This window comes from Betta splendens, chromosome 13 (genome assembly GCF_900634795.4).
Source record: "Betta splendens chromosome 13, fBetSpl5.4, whole genome shotgun sequence".
NCBI lineage: Eukaryota > Metazoa > Chordata > Actinopteri > Anabantiformes > Osphronemidae > Betta > Betta splendens.
The window spans coordinates 8,859,098-8,877,404 of NC_040893.2; the positions used below are offsets into that span (position 1 = coordinate 8,859,098).

Genomic DNA, 18,307 nt, shown 5'->3' on the forward strand with positions numbered 1-18,307 from the left:
TGAGAAACAGGCTCGAGCATCTTCAGCCTCCCAGCGCTCCCACTCAGCCCACCCACACACATCTGAGCCATACAGCACGCTGCACGGAGTCAAACTGCACATGCACTGGCACAGATGAACAAAAACAACCCATACTTTAGCATGCAGATAGTCTGTACTTAGAGCAGCCGTCCTCACAGGCACACGCACGCTCTTTGTTGTGTCACCAGCTGTGGAGGCAGGACAGCCAGCGTGCGCCTTGATCTCCATGGTGTTGGAGCCATAGTGCAGAGCACTTCCTTCCCAGGCTAACGTTCCTCCTCCGCCGCGCTCTCGCACACATCCTCTAAGGGTTTTACATGGACCTATTCTCTCTCTTCTCCTACTCAGTCCCAAAGGAGCTGTGGCTACGTTCCCCTGTCTCTTTAATGACTGTGGGTGAACAATCAATATCCTGCAACACCTCCAAACATAGCACAGCACCCACTTGGTGCTGGAGACTGAGTTCCGTGCGAGGGAAAAGACAGCTTTCAAAAAAGGGAGCGAGCGAGAGCGATGCTAGCGAGGGTCCTGAATGGCTCGTGTGAGTCATGTGAGCAAGTCTGTAAAGCACAAGGTAGCAGAAAATACTAGTTCACCGTCATGCGGAAAGATGGATGTGGACTATTTTAGGAGGAGATCATGTGAAAGATCTGCTTGGTTGCTTTGTTGCCTGTCTCAGACAGCCCATCAGTGGAGACAGATCTCTGTGCTCTACTGGGAGATAATTAGTGATGAATAAGCCAGGACACACAGCAGGGGGCGCAATTATTGCTTTCCAGTTGTTCAGCCTTGCCGTCTTATGAAATGCAGTATTTTTTAAGTAGGTTACACAACTTAACAGAAACGAGAGGATATAACTTAGCAGACCTAAACTCCTGGATCAAATATGAAGTGTCCATTAAAGACAATATTAAAGATTAAAGACATGAGCTCAGCATTAGCGACATGTGCTCGATCAGTGTTGCGATCCAGATGTGACAATGGTTTCTCTCACAGCGCCCAAAAGGACTGAGACACACAGGTCCTGTCTGAAAGCCGTCCCCCTTGATTGGGACGCGCGTTAGAAGATGTGAGGAAGCGGGAGATGCTGCTTTAAGGGAGGGCAAAGGTCGAGGGGAGAGGTTCAGCTTTGATGGGCCACTACAGAGCGGTGGTGGTGAAGAGCAGCTGTTCTCTCCGTCCCGGAGGTTTCCATCAGCCGCGTCTCCTCCTCTGCATCAAACCTCCTTTTGTTCGGATGTGCTAAACGTTCCGAGAAGCCCTAACAAATGGGAGACATTTGACAAAGCAGATGACTCATCAGCGCACGCAGGCTGACGTACCATGTGTGGCTTTCATGCAGGGCATCGTGCTGATTTAATAAAAAAAGTGACATTCCGGCTTGGAAGATATTACCACAGCATGATAGAACGACAGCTGGGGAAAATCACCTAAATTCTTAACATCACACGTCCTTTTGGTTTTTTCTTAAACCTCTTACCCCTTATTTTCATTTTATTTCAATTTCTTCGTTTGTTGTTTTTCACATGTATGTTGGATATTATACAGACAGGAAACAAAAAGAGCCCAAGCACAGTCACTATGTATGTATGTATGTATACAGTCACTGTAATGTAAAACAGGCAGCTTCTGTTTTTATAGTTTCTCCAAGGTCGACCAGGCCCTACACGTAATGTGTCTCCTCTGCCACCTAGAGGCCATAAGAGGTACTGCCCTCTTCTTCTCACCCGTTTCCTCTTGTTTTTCCTTAACTTATTTGTCATGCAGCCCTCTGACAGCGTACAGCACTGCGGCCCGTCTACCTGACAGACACGGCAGCGTAAACGCTGCGAGGCTGCGTGTTTGTGTCTGCCGTGTTGACCGGCCGCAGTGCCGCTTGCCAAGTCACAAATTGTGAGTTTATTGTGCGGCTCCGCTCTGAAGAGTTAGCACAATGTGACAAAAGTGGGACAAAGAGGGGGGAAGTGAGTTGTTTTTCAAACCCAGACATTTCAGAGCTTTAAGTGGGCTCCCTTCAGAGCCACTGTTCTGACTGAAGCGCGGCCGTTATTCCCTGTGGGAATTCCTGCAAAGCAGCTCAGCTCAGTAGTGAGTTCAGCTATTTGACAGTTTACGTTTCACAGAAGCCTTTTTCTTACTTAAGTTAGTTAACCACCATTACTTTCTTGCAGGTCCCTATTGTTTGTGAAGTTTAAAATATGTCACACACACACACACACACACACACACACACACACACACACACACACACACACACACACACACACACACACATACACACACACACACACGCACACACACACACACACACACAGTTGGCCGTTGTTGCTGGTGACTGGGGTGCTGCTGTGAGGAGAGTGGGGCTCAGTGTGACCAGGCAGAGGCCAGTGTTGCAGCAGGCAGCCAGTGGAGAGAGTGTGTCTCGGAGCGGGACGTGCCCGGGGTGGATAAACCATGCTCACTACGAGGGAGAAAGACTCTGCCCAGGACACAAGATGAAAGTGGAGAGGAAGACCTCCTCTACAGGCCACGCTTTTACAGACATTCCTTCACCGGTGACGCTCGCTGGCCTCCTCCTCTTCCTCCTCCTCCTCCTCCTCCTCGCAGGTAAGTGAGACTTTCGAGCTGCACAGATGTGAGAACGCGTAGAATCTCATAGACGTCTGTGGCTCAGACGACAAACACGGAGCAGATTCTTCTTAGCAAAGGCAGCACATACTGCGCCTATTGTAGACACCACCGACTCAATTAACAATCAATTGTTATGTAATGTGTATGTGTCACTTTGCTCTCTTTAAATTGTTTATCCCCTAAAACTAATTAAAAGTTCAATTAACTTATTCTTTCTTTTAAAAAAGTGCCGCGATGAAGATGTACTGTGTTTTCTCCTTTTTTTGTTTGGCTTGTGTTCCATGGTCTCGCAGCTCAATAGCCTCGTTCATGGGTGGTGCTCTAAAGTAGCTGGTCCCCCATCAAACGCACAAAGGAGCGTGGAGTGGCTGTTGTAGGTGCATGGGAAGGGGAGATAAGGGTCGAGTGTGAGGGTATTAAGGTGTGTGGAGAGCGGTCAAACAGGTCAGCGGCTGCTTTATGTCTGTGGGAACCAAGTTCAACCAGGGGACAAACGTGTGTCAAAATCCCAACAAGTAATTTTCCTTCACAAATGTATTGTTTGATTTCATAATAGTATCAAGATCCCAGCTGACACAGTTTCCACAGCCGGGTCAGATTCGCTAGAATCACTGGATCCTGTGTCTATCTCCAACTTCACCAGTGATAAAAAGACTTTGTCTCTCCCTCTTTCTCTCTCCCTCTCCCTCTCTCTCTCCCTCTTTTCACTGAAGGAAACTAGTTCCAACAATCACGGCCTTTGTCCCATCGCCTTGGCAACCCCTGTCAGGCGGACCAAATGGTTGCCACGGCAATGAGGCGATGCCCTGCTAACTGCCTCGCTGCAAAGAATAGTGAACAGTGCAGAGAACCCCCCCCCCCTCCACCCCCCCACCCCCACCCCTCCAATCTCTCTCCTGGGTTGATCTTTCTATCACTGAGGCCTAACAGTAGGATGCCACCGTGTGTCCAGCCGCAGCTGAGTTATAGCAACCTCCACTGCGAACATAATAGCTGTGGTGTGTTCCGTTTCCCAGACAAGGCCTCTCCACAAAGGCAGAAATGCGGCTCGCACTGTAATACCTTAGCCCCGCATCCCCATGGGAGAGCGGGCAGAACTGGGCAACACAAATCAAAATTAGTGCGGTGCTTGTTCACCACACGGGGCCATGAGGAACTCTCGGGTGGGGGGTCATCTGGGAAACACTGGGACTGAAAAAACAGGTCTGTACATGGGGTGTGTGTTAAATAATAGATTACAAAGATATTAAAAATATAATATGTATTTATTCACGCCTCTGTTCTAAAGGCGTTTTGCTGACAATGTGTTTTTAAAGCAGCAGGATTGTGTGTGAATAGCGAATATGAAGTTGGAGACGCAGTGCACTGTCTCCCGTCCTTCAAGGCGAGGGGTCGGGCGTGAACGTCACCAGCCACGCCCAGACGGTGAGGGGCACGGTGGGCCGCGAGGCCCTGCTGTCGGTCAGCTACTCCAGCAGCAGCGCCGACAGGCCCGTCATCAAGTGGCAGCTGAAGCGGGACCAGGACAAGCCCATCACCGTGGTGCAGTCCATCGGCACGGACATCATCGGGAACCTGAGGCCCGAGTACCGCAGCCGCATCCTGGTGTTCGAGAACGGCTCGCTGCTGCTCCACGACCTGCGCCTGTCGGACGAGGGCGCGTACGAAGTGGAGATCTCCATCACGGACGACAGCTTCACCGGGGAGCGCCGCGTGGAGCTCACCGTGGACGGTACGCATCCGCACGCGCTGTCACGAGACGCCGGCGGCGTCGGCCCGCCGTGACCCTGCCCTGTCGCCCACAGTGCCCGTGTCCAAACCCTACATCCAGATGATGGCGTCGTCCGTGCTGGAGTACAGCGAGCACTTCCACCTGCACTGCTCCCACGAGAACGGCACCAAGCCCGCGTACAGCTGGCTGAAGGGCGGCGCGCTGCTGGCCAACGACTCGCGCCTGCTGCTCTCGCACGACCGCAAGGTGCTGACCATCGCGCGCGTGCTCATGTCCGACGACGACGTGTACGTGTGCGCCGCCGAGAACCCCATCGGCAGCGCGCGGAGCGCGCCGGTCCGCCTCACCGTCTACAGTAGGTGGCGCCGGTTACGGCTACGGGGGGGGGGGGACCCGTGATGTAACGCTTGTTATGTGACCGGGTACAGGAACGGAGCTTCATACCCGACACCGGCACGGCAGTCACGCTGGAGGGGCCCGTCTGACTCTAACAATGCTGGTTACAAACCCAGCCGTGAGCAGCAGCGGAGTTGGCTCCGAATGGCTGGTACTGGGCGCCAGGCATGAGAGAGAGAGAGAGAGAGAGAGAGAGAGAGAGAAGATAGGATAGGGCGAGAGAAGAAGAGAGTTAGACTCTATTTCTCTCTATCTAGAGATCCTCTCTTGCTATAGTCTCTTCTTCATTTCTCCTCTCTCCTATCCTATCTCTGTCCTCTCTACTTTTCTCTCTCTCTTCTCTCTAATCTCTCTCTCTCCTTTTCTATATCTCTATCTTTTCATCTCGCTCTTCTTACTCTCTCTATTCCTCTCTCGTATCGCCGCTCTCCGTGATAAAGAGTGAGAGAGAGAGTGAGCGAGAGAGAGAGGGGGTGAGAGAGAGAGAGAGAGTGAGTGAGAGAGCGAGAGACAGGACTAATGAATAGACAGGTATTTATGAGGAGGTCCATCATCAAACACCCCCCCCCCCCCTTTGCGCTTTGCCTCACTATAACGCGCTGCTCCCCTGCAGCTTCTACGCGCCAACGCTGGGGAGACTTTGCGAGAAGGAGAGAAGGCGAGCATTGTTCAAGCTCCAGCTTCCGGTTAACGTTGCATCTGTGCCGTCAGAGCTGCAGATCGGCGGCTCCGCCAGTAGGAAGCTGCCCTATTAACCCGGGCCTCCGCCCGTCTGTCCGTCTGCCTCCGCATGCTCTGGTTTAGGAAGAAGCTCGCTGTACATCATCCTGTCCACTGGGGGCATATTCCTCCTCATCACCCTGGTGACGGTGTGCGCCTGCTGGAAACCCTCCAAGTAAGAGCAGCTCTGTCCTCCCTCCTCGTTCTTCTCCCCCTCCTCTGTCTCCTTTGATATTGTGCTCGAAGATGTGACTGGAATCCTGATTGGCTCCATAGGGTCGTCGTGCGCTGCTCTTCTGCATAACTTCAAGTGTTGACCCTGTTGGTGTGAATGTGTCGAGCTTTAGACTCGTTGTGTTGTTCTTGCTGCAGGAAGAAGCATCGACCCGTTCCCCAGAGAGCTCCCATCTACGTGGAGCAGAATGAAAACGGCCACGACGGTGAGCAGCGCTGACGGCCTGTGCACACGTGTATTCATTCTTTTAGCGAACTTCCACAAAGATGCAATTAATTTATTCATGCATGTGATTTTTGGCTCAGTTGATGTTGTGCCCAAACCCAGCACGCTTGATCGCAGGAGTCCCATGCCTCTGTATGTTCTCAATGAAGATGTGAGTGACATGCTCTCATCACATATTCACTCTGATCTACAGTGGTGGACCAACAAGTCATCCATTATTATATTAGTCTCATCCGTCCTGTCACTTTGTGTAGGAGACTCTGGAGCGTCTGGAGGAGTGTCCCGGCAACGCTGTCGGCCAATCAGAGATCAGCATCCCCGTCGCCTACGCTCCGGTCCTCCCGCCCTCTGCCAACAGAACTGAACGGCCCATTTGGTCGACCCCACGCCGGTACCCCCGCAGCCCCTCTCCGCTGGCTCAGCTCCCCCCCCACCTGCCCCCCGGGCCCTCCCTGCGCTCCGTCCCCTCCCCGGCCCACTCCCCAGGCTCGTCTCCACGCAGCTTCAGCCCAATAAGGAAGGTCCGCCCCCCCGTGGGCATCCCGACCAGCCACATGCCGGTCGAGGCAGAGTGTCCAGATGCCAGCGACCAGACTCACTGTCCACCACAGCAGTGATGCATACTTTCATTCTGTGATATGTAAAGTACATGTATAGTTTCTGGGCCTACTGCTGTGTCCTGCTTAAGGATAATGGACGTGATGCACTAGAATAAGAGATTGATTTACCTTCATCTAATTCTTTGTTTCCCTGTTCCAGTATTTATCATTTCTTTCTTTCTGGTTATGATGGTATGTCTTTAGTGGTTTATTAAAGGTGATGATAAATATTTTATAATAAATAAGTTGTAGTTTATGTTAATATTCTCCCATATGAAAGTTACATACCCTGTGCATCCGCATATAGTGTTTTTGTGTATGATGCTGAAACAGTAAAGCATTTTCACCATATTTTGCTCTCAGTTTTAAAACACAAACTGTATTTGTATCGTACTATGTCACTGCACCTAAGGTAATAAAACACTTTAAATCATGTTGAGTATGTCTGTATTAGGTCTAATAATCACACCTATAACACTCACAGGCAGTGATAAAGTCACTTCTTCCTTTTCATCAGTCTTTGGCCTCCTGTTCCAACATAAGCTCGTAATTTCTTTCTAGACCATTAGATGTCGCCCTCACATATCGTTAGAGGCCTTACACTTACTCCACTCAGGTTAGATAGATAGATAGATAGATAGATAGATAGATAGATAGATAGATAGATAGATAGATAGATAGATAGATAGATAGATAGATAGATAGATAGATAGATAGATAGATAGATAGATAGATAGATAGATAGATAGATAGATAGATAGATAGATAGATAGATAGATAGATGGATGGATGGATGGATGGATGGATGGATGGATGGATGGATGGATGGATGGATGGATGGATGGATGGATGGGCACCCTTCAGATGTCCAGCTGCATCTTTTGTGATGAAAATTAGTAAAACTGCTGTTACAGTGTGATGAGTCCTCTGGTTGCATAAGCAGCGAATCACACCCTCTGTTTTGATGTTTTGATCAGGGCTTTGCTGCCTTTGTTCCACTCACCATTTCTTCCTTGGCGCACAACACGACGATGTGAGCACATGTAGGGAAACGGAAACGTCCTGAGACGATGGGAGTGGGTGGATCTCACTAAGCCTGGAAAATGCTCCTAATCCGTTTTGATCTTGCATTTGGATATTAGCCATCCAGTCTGTGCAGCCGTGGTCAGTCTGTGCTCCAGTGTGGCTGAGGACTAATTAGACCCTGGAGAGCAGCATGGCCTTTGCATGTGCGTAGTGTGTGTGTGTGTGTGTGTGTGTGTGTGTGTGTGTGTGTGTGTGTGTGTGTGTGTGTGTGTGTGTGTGTGTGTGTGTGTGTGTGTGTGTGTGTGTAGCTCATGTATGACGCCCCCCGTCTCTAATTAATTACCTCCTCCCGTCTGTTTTCTCACCTTGCTCACACCAGCCTGTTGATGTGAGATTCCCAGCAGAGAAGCCTCTTTTTCATGCCTTGGCTCAGACGTGTCCATAGTGTGTAGAGGGTAATTCACTAGTAGAGCTCTGGCTTTGGGTCAATAAACAAAGAAGAAAAGATGATGCTCTAGCTCTACACACAACTCCACGACACCAAAAAAAAACAAAAAAAAAAACGTTCTCCCATCAATCACAAGCCTCTGATTCCATATCATTCCCACATGGAGCTGGGTTCTCCAGTCAGTATCAGTAGAGTTCTCACTACTTCATCACTGTTTTATGTTTTAGCCCCCTTCAAATCAGCCCATCTGGCATCAGCACCAACCAAATCCCCCACTACTTAAGACATTAGAGCTGCCTTTAATTTCTCCATAGCGACGGTCCCCTGGCAACCGGTGAGAGGGCAGGTGAAATTCATAATGCGCTATACCCCTCTGGCTCCCTCACATGTGTCCTTCCTCACCTTCTCCATCACTCACAGCCTCGTGTCTCGTCCTCAGCAGCTCCCACGTCTCCGACACCGTGAGTCTGACAGATGTGCTGTTGCTTTGCGTGAGATGATTCAATTGTTTTTGTCATGTTTTATTCTCTTCATTAAACATGGCACCGAGCTCTAGTTTTTACTTCTGTACTCATTTCTTCAAACGCCTCTGGTTGTCTTTTTCAGGCTTGTTGACACAGAAGTGAGCGAGGACATGGGCTCCAGCTCCTCCTCCTACGGCTCCAAGGCCGTCTACCTGGATGTGGATGGGAAGGTGCAGAAGGTATCGTATATCAGTGGACATGTTGGACTGTTCTGAAACATTCCTACTGGTTGCTTGGTGCTTGTTTATGTGTGTATGTGTTTAAGTGTCATGAATCAACCATGTTTTAGTCAAGCATCACATACATTTTTGTTACATCACTCCAGTCAACGTTTACATTATTATAACTTCATCATTAAATGGGTGTTTATACCCAAACTTGTATTTACAGATACATTCATTCAAATTTTGTTCTGACTTTAGTTTTATCATCAACGCAACCTTGCAGTTAAACCAGTGAGAAATTGGTTAATCTGTGATGAATAAAATGAATAAAGTCAGCGTCTTGAAATAAGTATCGATTATTATCAGGGGACTGTTTTCACGTGAGGAGGGTCTAAAATTAGATGTGACGCACTACGTTCCACCTTGTGAACGTCACTGGAAGGAGCATTACAGACTAACCATTCTCCTGGGGGAAGCATTGGTCATCCATGGTGCAGCTGTCCGGGAGCTGGTGTGAAGAGTCTTGCTCAAGGACACACCTGGTGCCAGAAGCGAGACTTGAACCTGGGACCTTCTGCTTCCCAGGCGAAGACATGCACGACACACTGGCTGATCTGGCGACCCGAAGACCTTCTAGTAGTGAAGCTCTGAGTTCCTCTCTGTTCCTCTCTCTCACGTAGCTTCCTCTGGCGCTCGCTCATCCGTACCTGGACGAAATCATCATTATCAGCATTGTTTTGCGTGTTCACAGGTGGTCTTCAGCCGACACTGCAGCCCACAGGACCTCAGGGAGCTTCTGTGGTCCTCGTCTAACATTGCCAGGTTTGTTGTATGTTTGCTCCTGCGTCATACAATACAACACAGGAGGGCTACCAGTAGTGTATTATTATATTATGCCATGATATGATTAGAATATTAACTAATATAATCTACTTCTGCTTCTTTGTGACCCTTCAATCTAGACAATGGGGTTTATTAATGGGTCCAGTAGAAAGGAATGAGGGCAGGGAGACTAAATACAGCTCAGAGTACATTCACTTTCGCTGCTTTTCCTCTAATCATGTCCTGACAGGAACACTGCCATTATGCTGGTGGACCCAGACGGGGCTTCGGTGTCCATAGATCCCACCATGCCCACCAACTCTGCAAAGTACTATACAAACACGCTTTATGAGCTAATAAACATCCTAACTTTCAAACCTGGGAAAATTTAAACTCACCCCAAAGTGCATTTAGTAACTTTCAGCAACTTTTGCAGATGCAAATAACAAATCTGCTTTTCCATACAGTTTTTTGTACAAAGTTGTCCCCGTGGCTACGAGTCAACATGAAGGTAAACGTATTAAGACAAGGTTTTACTGTGTCAAGGTCAAAAACACAAGGTCCCACATCATCCACAACAACATGGAAGGGACTAAAAAAAAGTAATAAATCACTGTAATTGAGCAGGATTGTATGTGTTCCCGCAGAGACGGAGGACGTGTTTCAGAACGTGTTGTCACAGGTGGCTGAGCAGTTCAGCAGGTAACGCCTCACTTGTTTACCCTAAGTTGCCTAAAGCCTGCTCCTCCCCGACGTGGCACAAACCCCACACAGATCCCTGAGTCGGGCCTCACGCCAGCAGTTTATGCTGCAACCAGTCCTTTCACTTCTAGGCTTTAACTGTGCCAGTTTATCCCACATTTATTTGACCCACATAATCAATAAATCAAATGACTGGTGGTTGGGATGTGTTTTTCTTGCAGGGCCTTTCGCATTAACGAACTGAAGACGGAGGTCACCAACAGGCTGGCAGCGCTGGAGAAGAGGGTGGAGCGTGAGTTGACCCTCAGGACGCGCTCGCAGGCGTTCAACAGGGAGGTCGGGCTCTGACGCCGTCTGCCGTCCTTTCTTAGTGGAGGGCCTGAAGGCGGTGGAGATCGAGAGGTGCAAGAACGACGTGAAAAAGCTGCGAGACCAGATGAGCGCCAATGGAGGCGGCAGGTGACGTCCACGCGGTGCGAGGGCGAGCGCGCCGCTAACACAACTAGCTAACCGCTGCTTCACAATGTCTTGACCCCAGAGGAAACTGCTCCTGCAAGTACGGCCTCTCGGACGACGGCAGGAAGGTGACGCCCAGGAGGGACGTCCCCAGTTACCCCAAGGTTGGTCCGTGGTCACGCTTCTGGTCGCCACCGTTACAAACGTCACACCGGTGTTCTGAACACTCTGGCATTTACAGTACACGCTGTCCCGAGAGACTGTGGAGGCGCTGAAGAAGCCAACGTTTGACGTCTGGCACTGGGAACACAACGAGGTCTGTTGGTGCGCCAGCTTCTTCCCACGTCATCCAGGTGCTTCATGTCCGACTGTGCCTCCATGTTGCAGATGCTGAGCTGCCTGGAGTACATGTACCATGACCTGGGCCTGGTGAAGGAGCTCAACATGAACCCCATCACGCTCAAGCGATGGCTGGTACGTCGCACTGAGTGCACTTGCAGATCGAAGCGTGCGCGGCGGGAGTTCTGAGCCGTCTCCTGTCGTTGCAGTTGGCGATTCAGGAGAACTACCGGAACAACCCTTTCCACAACTTTCGTCACTGCTTCTGTGTGAGCCAGATGATGTACGGCATGATTCACCTCTGCGGCCTGCGGGTAAATTGCACCTTCTGTCAGCGCCGTGCGTGTCGAGAGAATCCTTTGGCTAAATTACAGGCCGGACGGTTCAACCCGTTGGCCGATTAAGACATAATTATTATTTATCAGATTTTTTTAATAACCCCCTACATGCGCACGCTCATCCAGGAGAAGCTGTCTCCCACAGACATGGGCATTTTGATGACAGCGGCCGTTTGTCATGACCTGGACCACCCCGGCTACAACAACACGTAAGACTCAGCTCCAGTAGGGGCGTTAACAGACAGGGGAAACCTCTGTTTCCAAAACACACTCATTCAGGTTATCCAGGTTGAAGTTTCACAAACTAGACCAACTCAAAGCGCGTCCGCCGTGCGGCCGTCAGGTACCAAATCAACGCCCGCACGGAGCTGGCCGTGCGCTACAACGACATCTCACCGCTGGAGAACCACCACTGCGCCGTGGCCTTCCAGATCCTGTCGCTCCCCGAGTGCAACATCTTCGCCAACGTGGACGCCGACGCCTTCAGACACATCAGGCAGGTGTGTGGACGCCGCTTTAATTAATCCCATGAAACCTCCAGCAGGTGATCTGATACTGCCGTTGTACACACAGGCCATTATCACGCTGATCCTGGCCACGGACATGGCCAAACACGGAGACATACTGGACTCCTTCAAGCGAAAGGTGGACGGCTTCGACTTCACCAGTGAAGAGCATGTGACCTGTGTATGTATTCATAGGTTTGACCTCAGCCTTTGCTTTGTCAGTTTCATTAGAGACGTGGGGAACATGGTTCTTGGTTATTTGTGTCCTTTTGTTTCCAGCTGAAGATGGTTTTGATCAAGTGCTGTGATATTTCCAACGAGGTGAGGCCGACCGAGGTGGCCGAGCCGTGGGTGGACTGTCTGCTGGAGGAGTACTTCATGCAGGTGGCTGCAGTCAAACAGTTCGCTTACCGTGCGCCCTTGAGCTGCTTCCACTGGCTTTGACGCCCGTGCATCTGTCTCCGTCCCTTCTAGAGCGACAGGGAGAAGTCTGAGGGGCTGCCGGTCGCTCCCTTCATGGACCGAGACAAAGTCACCAAACCCACTGCGCAAATCGGATTCATTAAGTTCGTCCTCATCCCCATGTTTGAGACGGTCATGAAGGTGAGACGTCTCAAAAATGGCCGCATGTGTGAAGCTACTGTGTCTAATGAATGGACGACACTCCACTAGCTGTTTCCTCAGATTGAAGAGATCATGGTTCAACCTTTGAGAGACTCCCGTGACCACTACGAGGAGCTAAAACAGTTAGACGACGCCATGACAGAGGTAAGACATTCATACGAGTCTGTCTGTCTGTCTGTCTGTCTGTCTGTCTGTCTGTCTGTCTGTCTGTCTGTCTGTCTGTCTGTCTGTCTGACAAAAATTATTATGAAATAATCAAAATATGTTTCTACAATCATTTTTATTAGCGTATAATCATGTATAATTTCATGTCTGATCTTACGGTGTGTCTCAAACATGACAGGATGAGCTCCATTTGATTGTATTTGCAGCCATCACAGGCAAACCTCACAGGTCCAGAGCTGCTAGCGTGTCTTGTCTAGACAGGAAGCAGATCATTTAAACGTTCATACCGGTCCAAAACAATGGCTGTCAAACCCATTCACACATTTAGGGGCCAAACAAACCCGCTAACAGGAGGAAAAGGGAAAACTATGTCATTAGGTGGGAAGTAGAAGTGAGCTGTGCAGAGTGAGTGATGTAAGTAGAGGTTGGGACTAGATGACTACATACTGAACTCTGCCCTTAAACCAAACAAACTTTATTATGAACTGTTATCTCTTATCAGGATTCTTCATTCGTGATCAAACCCACGAAAGGCTTGAAAAAATGCGAGTGAAGACGATTTGGGGGCGACGGACAGCGCAGGAGGCCACGAGAAGACTCTCCTAAACATAGACGTCAAAGCTTCACACTGTGACCTTTGACTTAGCGACTTAGTGTTTACTGTACCACAGAGGGACCTGGCGACCTCGCTGTGTTTGTGGGCCTCTCTGCTAATTTGATGTTCTGGGGCAATGACCAACCTCGTGAGGGTGGTGCAGGACCTGCACGTCTCTAACCTGAGCCTGCAGAGAGGCGTTCAAGCAACCTTCTATTGCTGCCTTTTCGACTGGATGGATGGAATCAGCCAGCACGTGTTGAAAACTAGCTCATTATGCTACGCACAAAGGTGCCACTTATCTCCCACCCACACACGCCCTCCTCCCTGTCCCTTAGCCTCTCTGAGCCAGATCAGGTCTGGAAGGGTTCCTCCAGCTGCACCGTGATTTCATCAGTCTTTTTTTTGGTTTTAGACAACTTGAATGGGTGGACATATCCCCAGTGGGATATTAAGCGGGGTATCATAGCACAGCATGTATTACCAAAGATATTCTCTTCAGCTTTGGCCTTGTGTACAGCCTGTAGCTTGCTCCATATCAGTCCTTCTTGTTGCCCATGCTGTGTTTGTCGTTCTTCTTTGTGAGTTGTGTGCTTTTAGGCCCGATCGTCTCGAATGCACGAAAAAGAGGAACCGCACGTTGTTCTGGCATCCGAGAACGAGGGAAAGCGAGCGAGCGCACTCGTGTTTGTGTGCAGCCTGAATGGATGTAATTGCCCATCACCTTCCCCACATAGCGTGACAGGGCGTTTGGAAATGAACCTGCAGGAACGCACACGTCTTCTTGGATTGTGATGCCGAGCGCTCACCGATTAAAGGAACGTGAATAAAAACCTGGTGAATGACTTTTATTACGCCTCAAAGTGTCTTATTGTGTCGCTTGTGTTATGCAAATTCTCCCAGTTTTGGGTGCGATGCTCATTAAAGGAGCTTGATGGTGGCTATTCTTCTTCCTCACACTGGACTGACACAGTGTCAGATCGTTGCATGTGCAGAAGGTGTGGCAGATTTGATTAGGATCTTGGAACATGTTCCGCTCAGTAGCACTTTCTCTTTTTTACAGTAAGATCATTTTCAGAATTGCAGGGAAGATGTTTGGGCAAGTGCTCTTTGTCTTGATCTGAATTTTAAGAGCCTTGTTACGCTTGTTATTTTTCACAATAAAATCATCAGATGGTGGATAAATGATTGGGCCTTTGGGTCGTTTGAAATAGCTAAGATGATTAAAAAATGAAATGAACAAAAGGGAAAAACAAATGAAGGCTTGGAGACTAATGCTCCCTTTGTGTTCTGCCTATAAGTCCCCGGGGTTTAGTATTGGAGCACAAATGCACTTGTATCTATATGAAGTGTGCAGGTGCTTCCCCAGGCTTCCACCGTCATGGCCCACAGATCTGCATGGGTGGTCTAACAAATCCTGACTCTGATCCAGGGGAGAGTTGGAACTAACTGCACAGAAAAGGGAATTTGATCCAGCTTTCAGTTCAGTTTTACTGGGGCTCACCAGGTAAACCGGTGCAGGAATGTTCCAATCTGATCAAATATTCACTTTGCACAGGAGCCCACAGAGGACAGCACAGCGCACCCACTGCTGCTTTGTGTACAGACGCATTAGCCTGCTTTGACTTGACTGTATGGGATGTAAGGCAGAGCGAGATGGCAGCAACTGTACTAACGGAGATGGGTGACGCTTGATATGAACAGCTCTTGAAGCGGTTCCTGAGAAGCTTGGCTGGCGTCATGGGTGTTCTTGTGAAATAAAGGCGAATCCACCGATGGAATTTAGAGCTTTGGCCATAACTAAGAAAAATGTTATTCTCAGTCTTCCAGTGTGTCCTCCCCCACTCCCACTGTTACGCACTCCGTTCCCGGGTCAGAACACACTGCAGAGAATTCCTCCCAGCGTGAGCTCTTCCAGCAGTTACAGTGTGTGTGTGTGTGTGTGTGTGTGTGTGTGTGTGTGTGTGTGTGTGTGTGTGTGTGTGTGTGTGTGTGTGTGTGTGTGTGTGCCTGTGTGTCTGAAATTGAAAACTTGCAGCAGGAAGACATAGATGATCCGTGGCCTACTTTTATAGGAAGCTGGGTAAAATGTGAAACACATGTCCTGTAAAACTCTCATAAATTCTGTCTGACCTTTCGGCTTTATTACTGTACCGTCTATTAATCTGCTCTTCATTATGTACTTCCAGCATCTGCTTTTACTGTAATCTGAATGGACTGATTTGCGAGCGGCGGGATTTGGAGCCAAAATTCTGCTTTTGTGTTTGTCGGCGCGGCCTTTTCCCCGCTGACCAGACAACTGCAGGGCGCGGACCTGTCCTCAAACACACCACTCGGACAAAGACGAGCCTGTGGGAGAGGCGGCGAAGACCCCTGCAGACGTTCCCCCGCCTCCTACACTCAGGAGAATGCTCCGGTCCGTCGCCGGACCGTCGGACTGTGAAGGCACAAGCTGAACTGGCTGCAGACAGCAAACGTCCCTGACAAGAATGGCAACGAGTCAAAGGTCAGAAGGTCGTTAGCTTCAGTGTCTCTCTGTCAGAGACTAAAGACTCTGCGGCAGCGGAAACAAAGACCAGTGTCAGATGGTGTAAATCTGTGCACCACATCAAAACTGTTTTTCTTCCCTTCTCCCAGAGATTTAACGTTCACAATGGCAGGACATGAAAGAAAAAAAAAAACAAGCGTCTGCTTTAATTTAGGGTCCTGATCTCTTTCACAACGCTCCTCGAAATGTTGTCCTGATTAAAAAGCACGACCTCATCCGACATCCGTAAAATAAATCTGCGTTTCTGTCACAAACTGTCAGAAAGACGCGGAGTTAAAGCTGCAGGTGCAGGATTTCATTGTAAACACACTGATTGCACCCAAGAAACACTGTAAGGTGAAAACCGACGCGTTTCTACCGAGTTCAAACCCACTCAGGAACCATAATAAGGACATTCTCACCAAACTCGCCCTGCAATATCTATTACCATATCACATACAGTGAGAATGTCACCGTTCTCTTCGAGGTCACGGGAGGTGAACCGACAAAGGAAACACCAGCTTTATGTAAATATGGAAGGATCTGGTTTCCAGAGTGGAGCCCGTACGGTTCCCCCTCCCAGCTCCAGTGTCTGTCGCCTGCATGCCACGCTGCCTGATGCAGGCTAGAACCTCTGCAGCAGCTTCCAGTACCTCCACTGATACTTCTCAGAGAACTATTGTACCTCAGCCTGCATGTTTGTCTCCGTTTACCTGTGACCGGACTTCATGCTCCGTTAGCATTTTAGCATTAGCGTCGCCAACCACCCGTCTGCCCTCACTCAGCTGTTCCTCCTCCTTAAAAGAAGTTCAGTCTAGTTTAGTTCAGTCCACACACTGTCTGTGCAAATTAGACTTGCTCAAAGTTCACCATTGTGTGTGTTTTTTTTTTACAACCATTGAAGGCTGTTTGTTCCATGCGGTCACAGTTTGGTTCAGTTCTGTGGTTAGTTCCTCATCATTCACCCGTCTGTCAAAACAAAAGCACTTATTTTATATTTACCATTTAAAGTGTCACGTATTTTTTCTGCTTTAATGAAAGTCTGCCCACATAAACCCACTATTGTAAAAACTCCCTCACTCTTTCCCTTCACTCACACTTTACAACCTTCCAGATAGACGTTTTACTGGTTTGCTGCTTTTTTCACGGGAGAAGCAACGTGATTAACGGTTCTCCAAGTCCAGTCTATACACATATACTGTACGTACTAACTGGCGTATGACATAGAAGCGCTGCGCTGGGGCGCTGATTAGCCAGGACTTGTGTTTTTGTTTGTCTCCTTCTTTTGTTCCAGACTCATCCACTCAGTGAGCACAGTCTGGAAGCTGACAGTTCAATGCTAATCCCAGGCCGTGAAAGAGGCCCGACAGCCGCTGAACGAGGGGCCGCAACTGTTTGTGCACAGCCATAATCTCCAGCAGGCATCTTGATTGTGTGCTGGCAGCACATCAGCGGCCGCGTCGCGTCTGATGGGCCGCATGGCAATTACACTGGCCTCTTATCTGTATGAATAGCAGCCGGCGCGATACACGGCGATACGGCGAACGCCCGGGAAAAGGAAAGTATAAGTGGAACAAGGCTGGGATTCAGGGTGAGAACACTTGTCTTTATGCAAGTCTTGTGCCAGCTTTTGACTTTGATAAGGGTGTTGATTATTTCTCCTCATGATGCACTAGTCACTTATTAACGGCTAAGAATAAAGTCCTCAACTCAGACAATGACTGTGTTTGCAGTAGAATTTGACAGATGCGCTTAACTTGATCTGTATTTATCACCTTTGACGTTGGTTAAAAATCAGATACGGGTGAATATTTATTTTCTTGTAGCTCTGTTTTGGTCTCCTTCCGCTATTGTGATTGTCATATTTTTGAAGGCTAAAATGGGTTTCGTGAGCGTCGACAGTGTCCAAACGTCTGCGTTGTGTCTCCCCAAGGTGGTTTCAGGTCCTCCTTGCATCACACACAGTCCTAACACCCTTTGTGCCAGTTCTCACAGCTTCACTCATTTGACTTGAGGTCCACAGAGAACAAATGGATGCTGCAGTGTCTTAAAGAACAGGATTCAAATATAAACTGAGCAGCATTTATGAAACTGTGTGAACTTCAGCACTTTCACAACCACAGCCATGTAGAAAACATGAACTGATACTCTCTGTCCCAAAGGAGGTTTAATTGCAGAAGTTTCCACGTTCAGTGATTCACCTCTGAGTTGCTCCCCTGAAACTTTATTAAATGCCTCCCACTGTCAAATAGCAATATTTTCTAGTCCTGCAGGCTATGACTAATAATAAAATTATGTGATTAAATAAAGAGGAAAACGTTTCTATGTCCCCAACAGATGTTTTCTGAGTCACGTGCTTCCTCAGAATCAAACCTTTAATCAACACCATCTGATGAAGAAAGAGCTTGTGAAGTTTTCTTGGCCGAAGACGATTGACTGTGTCGTCCTAAACTTCCCGCATCGACACTGGCTACAGTCGGACTGTCTGTTAAGATGCATGGATGTAGCATGG

The 18,307-nt window shown here is 48.9% G+C and overlaps 2 protein-coding genes across 2 annotated transcripts; both read left to right on the forward strand.

Annotated features, from left to right (window-relative positions):
• The first annotated feature begins 2,378 nt into the window (after nucleotides 1–2,378).
• Nucleotides 2,379–6,992, forward strand: hepacama (hepatic and glial cell adhesion molecule a). Its single transcript, XM_029172518.2, has 7 exons — nucleotides 2,379–2,628; nucleotides 4,037–4,384; nucleotides 4,458–4,739; nucleotides 5,585–5,675; nucleotides 5,873–5,940; nucleotides 6,041–6,111; nucleotides 6,215–6,992. The coding sequence occupies exons 1-7, from the start codon at nucleotides 2,517–2,519 to the stop codon at nucleotides 6,575–6,577; spliced, it is 1,335 nt and encodes a 444-aa protein (XP_029028351.1). The 5' UTR covers nucleotides 2,379–2,516; the 3' UTR covers nucleotides 6,578–6,992.
• A 1,377-nt stretch (nucleotides 6,993–8,369) lies between these two features.
• Nucleotides 8,370–14,119, forward strand: pde9ac (phosphodiesterase 9ac). Its single transcript, XM_029172517.3, has 19 exons — nucleotides 8,370–8,494; nucleotides 8,640–8,736; nucleotides 9,473–9,543; nucleotides 9,794–9,871; nucleotides 10,011–10,054; nucleotides 10,191–10,245; nucleotides 10,467–10,537; nucleotides 10,617–10,704; nucleotides 10,784–10,865; nucleotides 10,943–11,017; nucleotides 11,089–11,175; nucleotides 11,250–11,354; nucleotides 11,505–11,587; nucleotides 11,722–11,878; nucleotides 11,952–12,065; nucleotides 12,164–12,268; nucleotides 12,359–12,487; nucleotides 12,557–12,652; nucleotides 13,176–14,119. Exons 2-19 carry the CDS (start codon nucleotides 8,668–8,670, stop codon nucleotides 13,224–13,226), a joined length of 1,560 nt encoding a protein of 519 aa, XP_029028350.1. The 5' UTR covers nucleotides 8,370–8,494; nucleotides 8,640–8,667; the 3' UTR covers nucleotides 13,227–14,119.
• The last annotated feature ends 4,188 nt before the right edge of the window (nucleotides 14,120–18,307 follow it).

Coding starts and splice junctions, on each gene's coding strand:
- hepacama (XM_029172518.2), top strand. CDS start 2,517: ATGAAAGTGGAGAGGAAGACCTCCTCTACAGGCCACGCTTTTACAGAC. Junction 2,629..4,036: donor CCTCCTCCTCCTCCTCGCAG/GTAAGTGAGACT, acceptor CCGTCCTTCAAG/GCGAGGGGTCGGGCGTGAAC. Junction 4,385..4,457: donor CGTGGAGCTCACCGTGGACG/GTACGCATCCGC, acceptor TGTCGCCCACAG/TGCCCGTGTCCAAACCCTAC.
- pde9ac (XM_029172517.3), top strand. CDS start 8,668: ATGGGCTCCAGCTCCTCCTCCTACGGCTCCAAGGCCGTCTACCTGGAT. Junction 11,018..11,088: donor GGCACTGGGAACACAACGAG/GTCTGTTGGTGC, acceptor TCCATGTTGCAG/ATGCTGAGCTGCCTGGAGTA. Junction 11,176..11,249: donor TCACGCTCAAGCGATGGCTG/GTACGTCGCACT, acceptor CTGTCGTTGCAG/TTGGCGATTCAGGAGAACTA.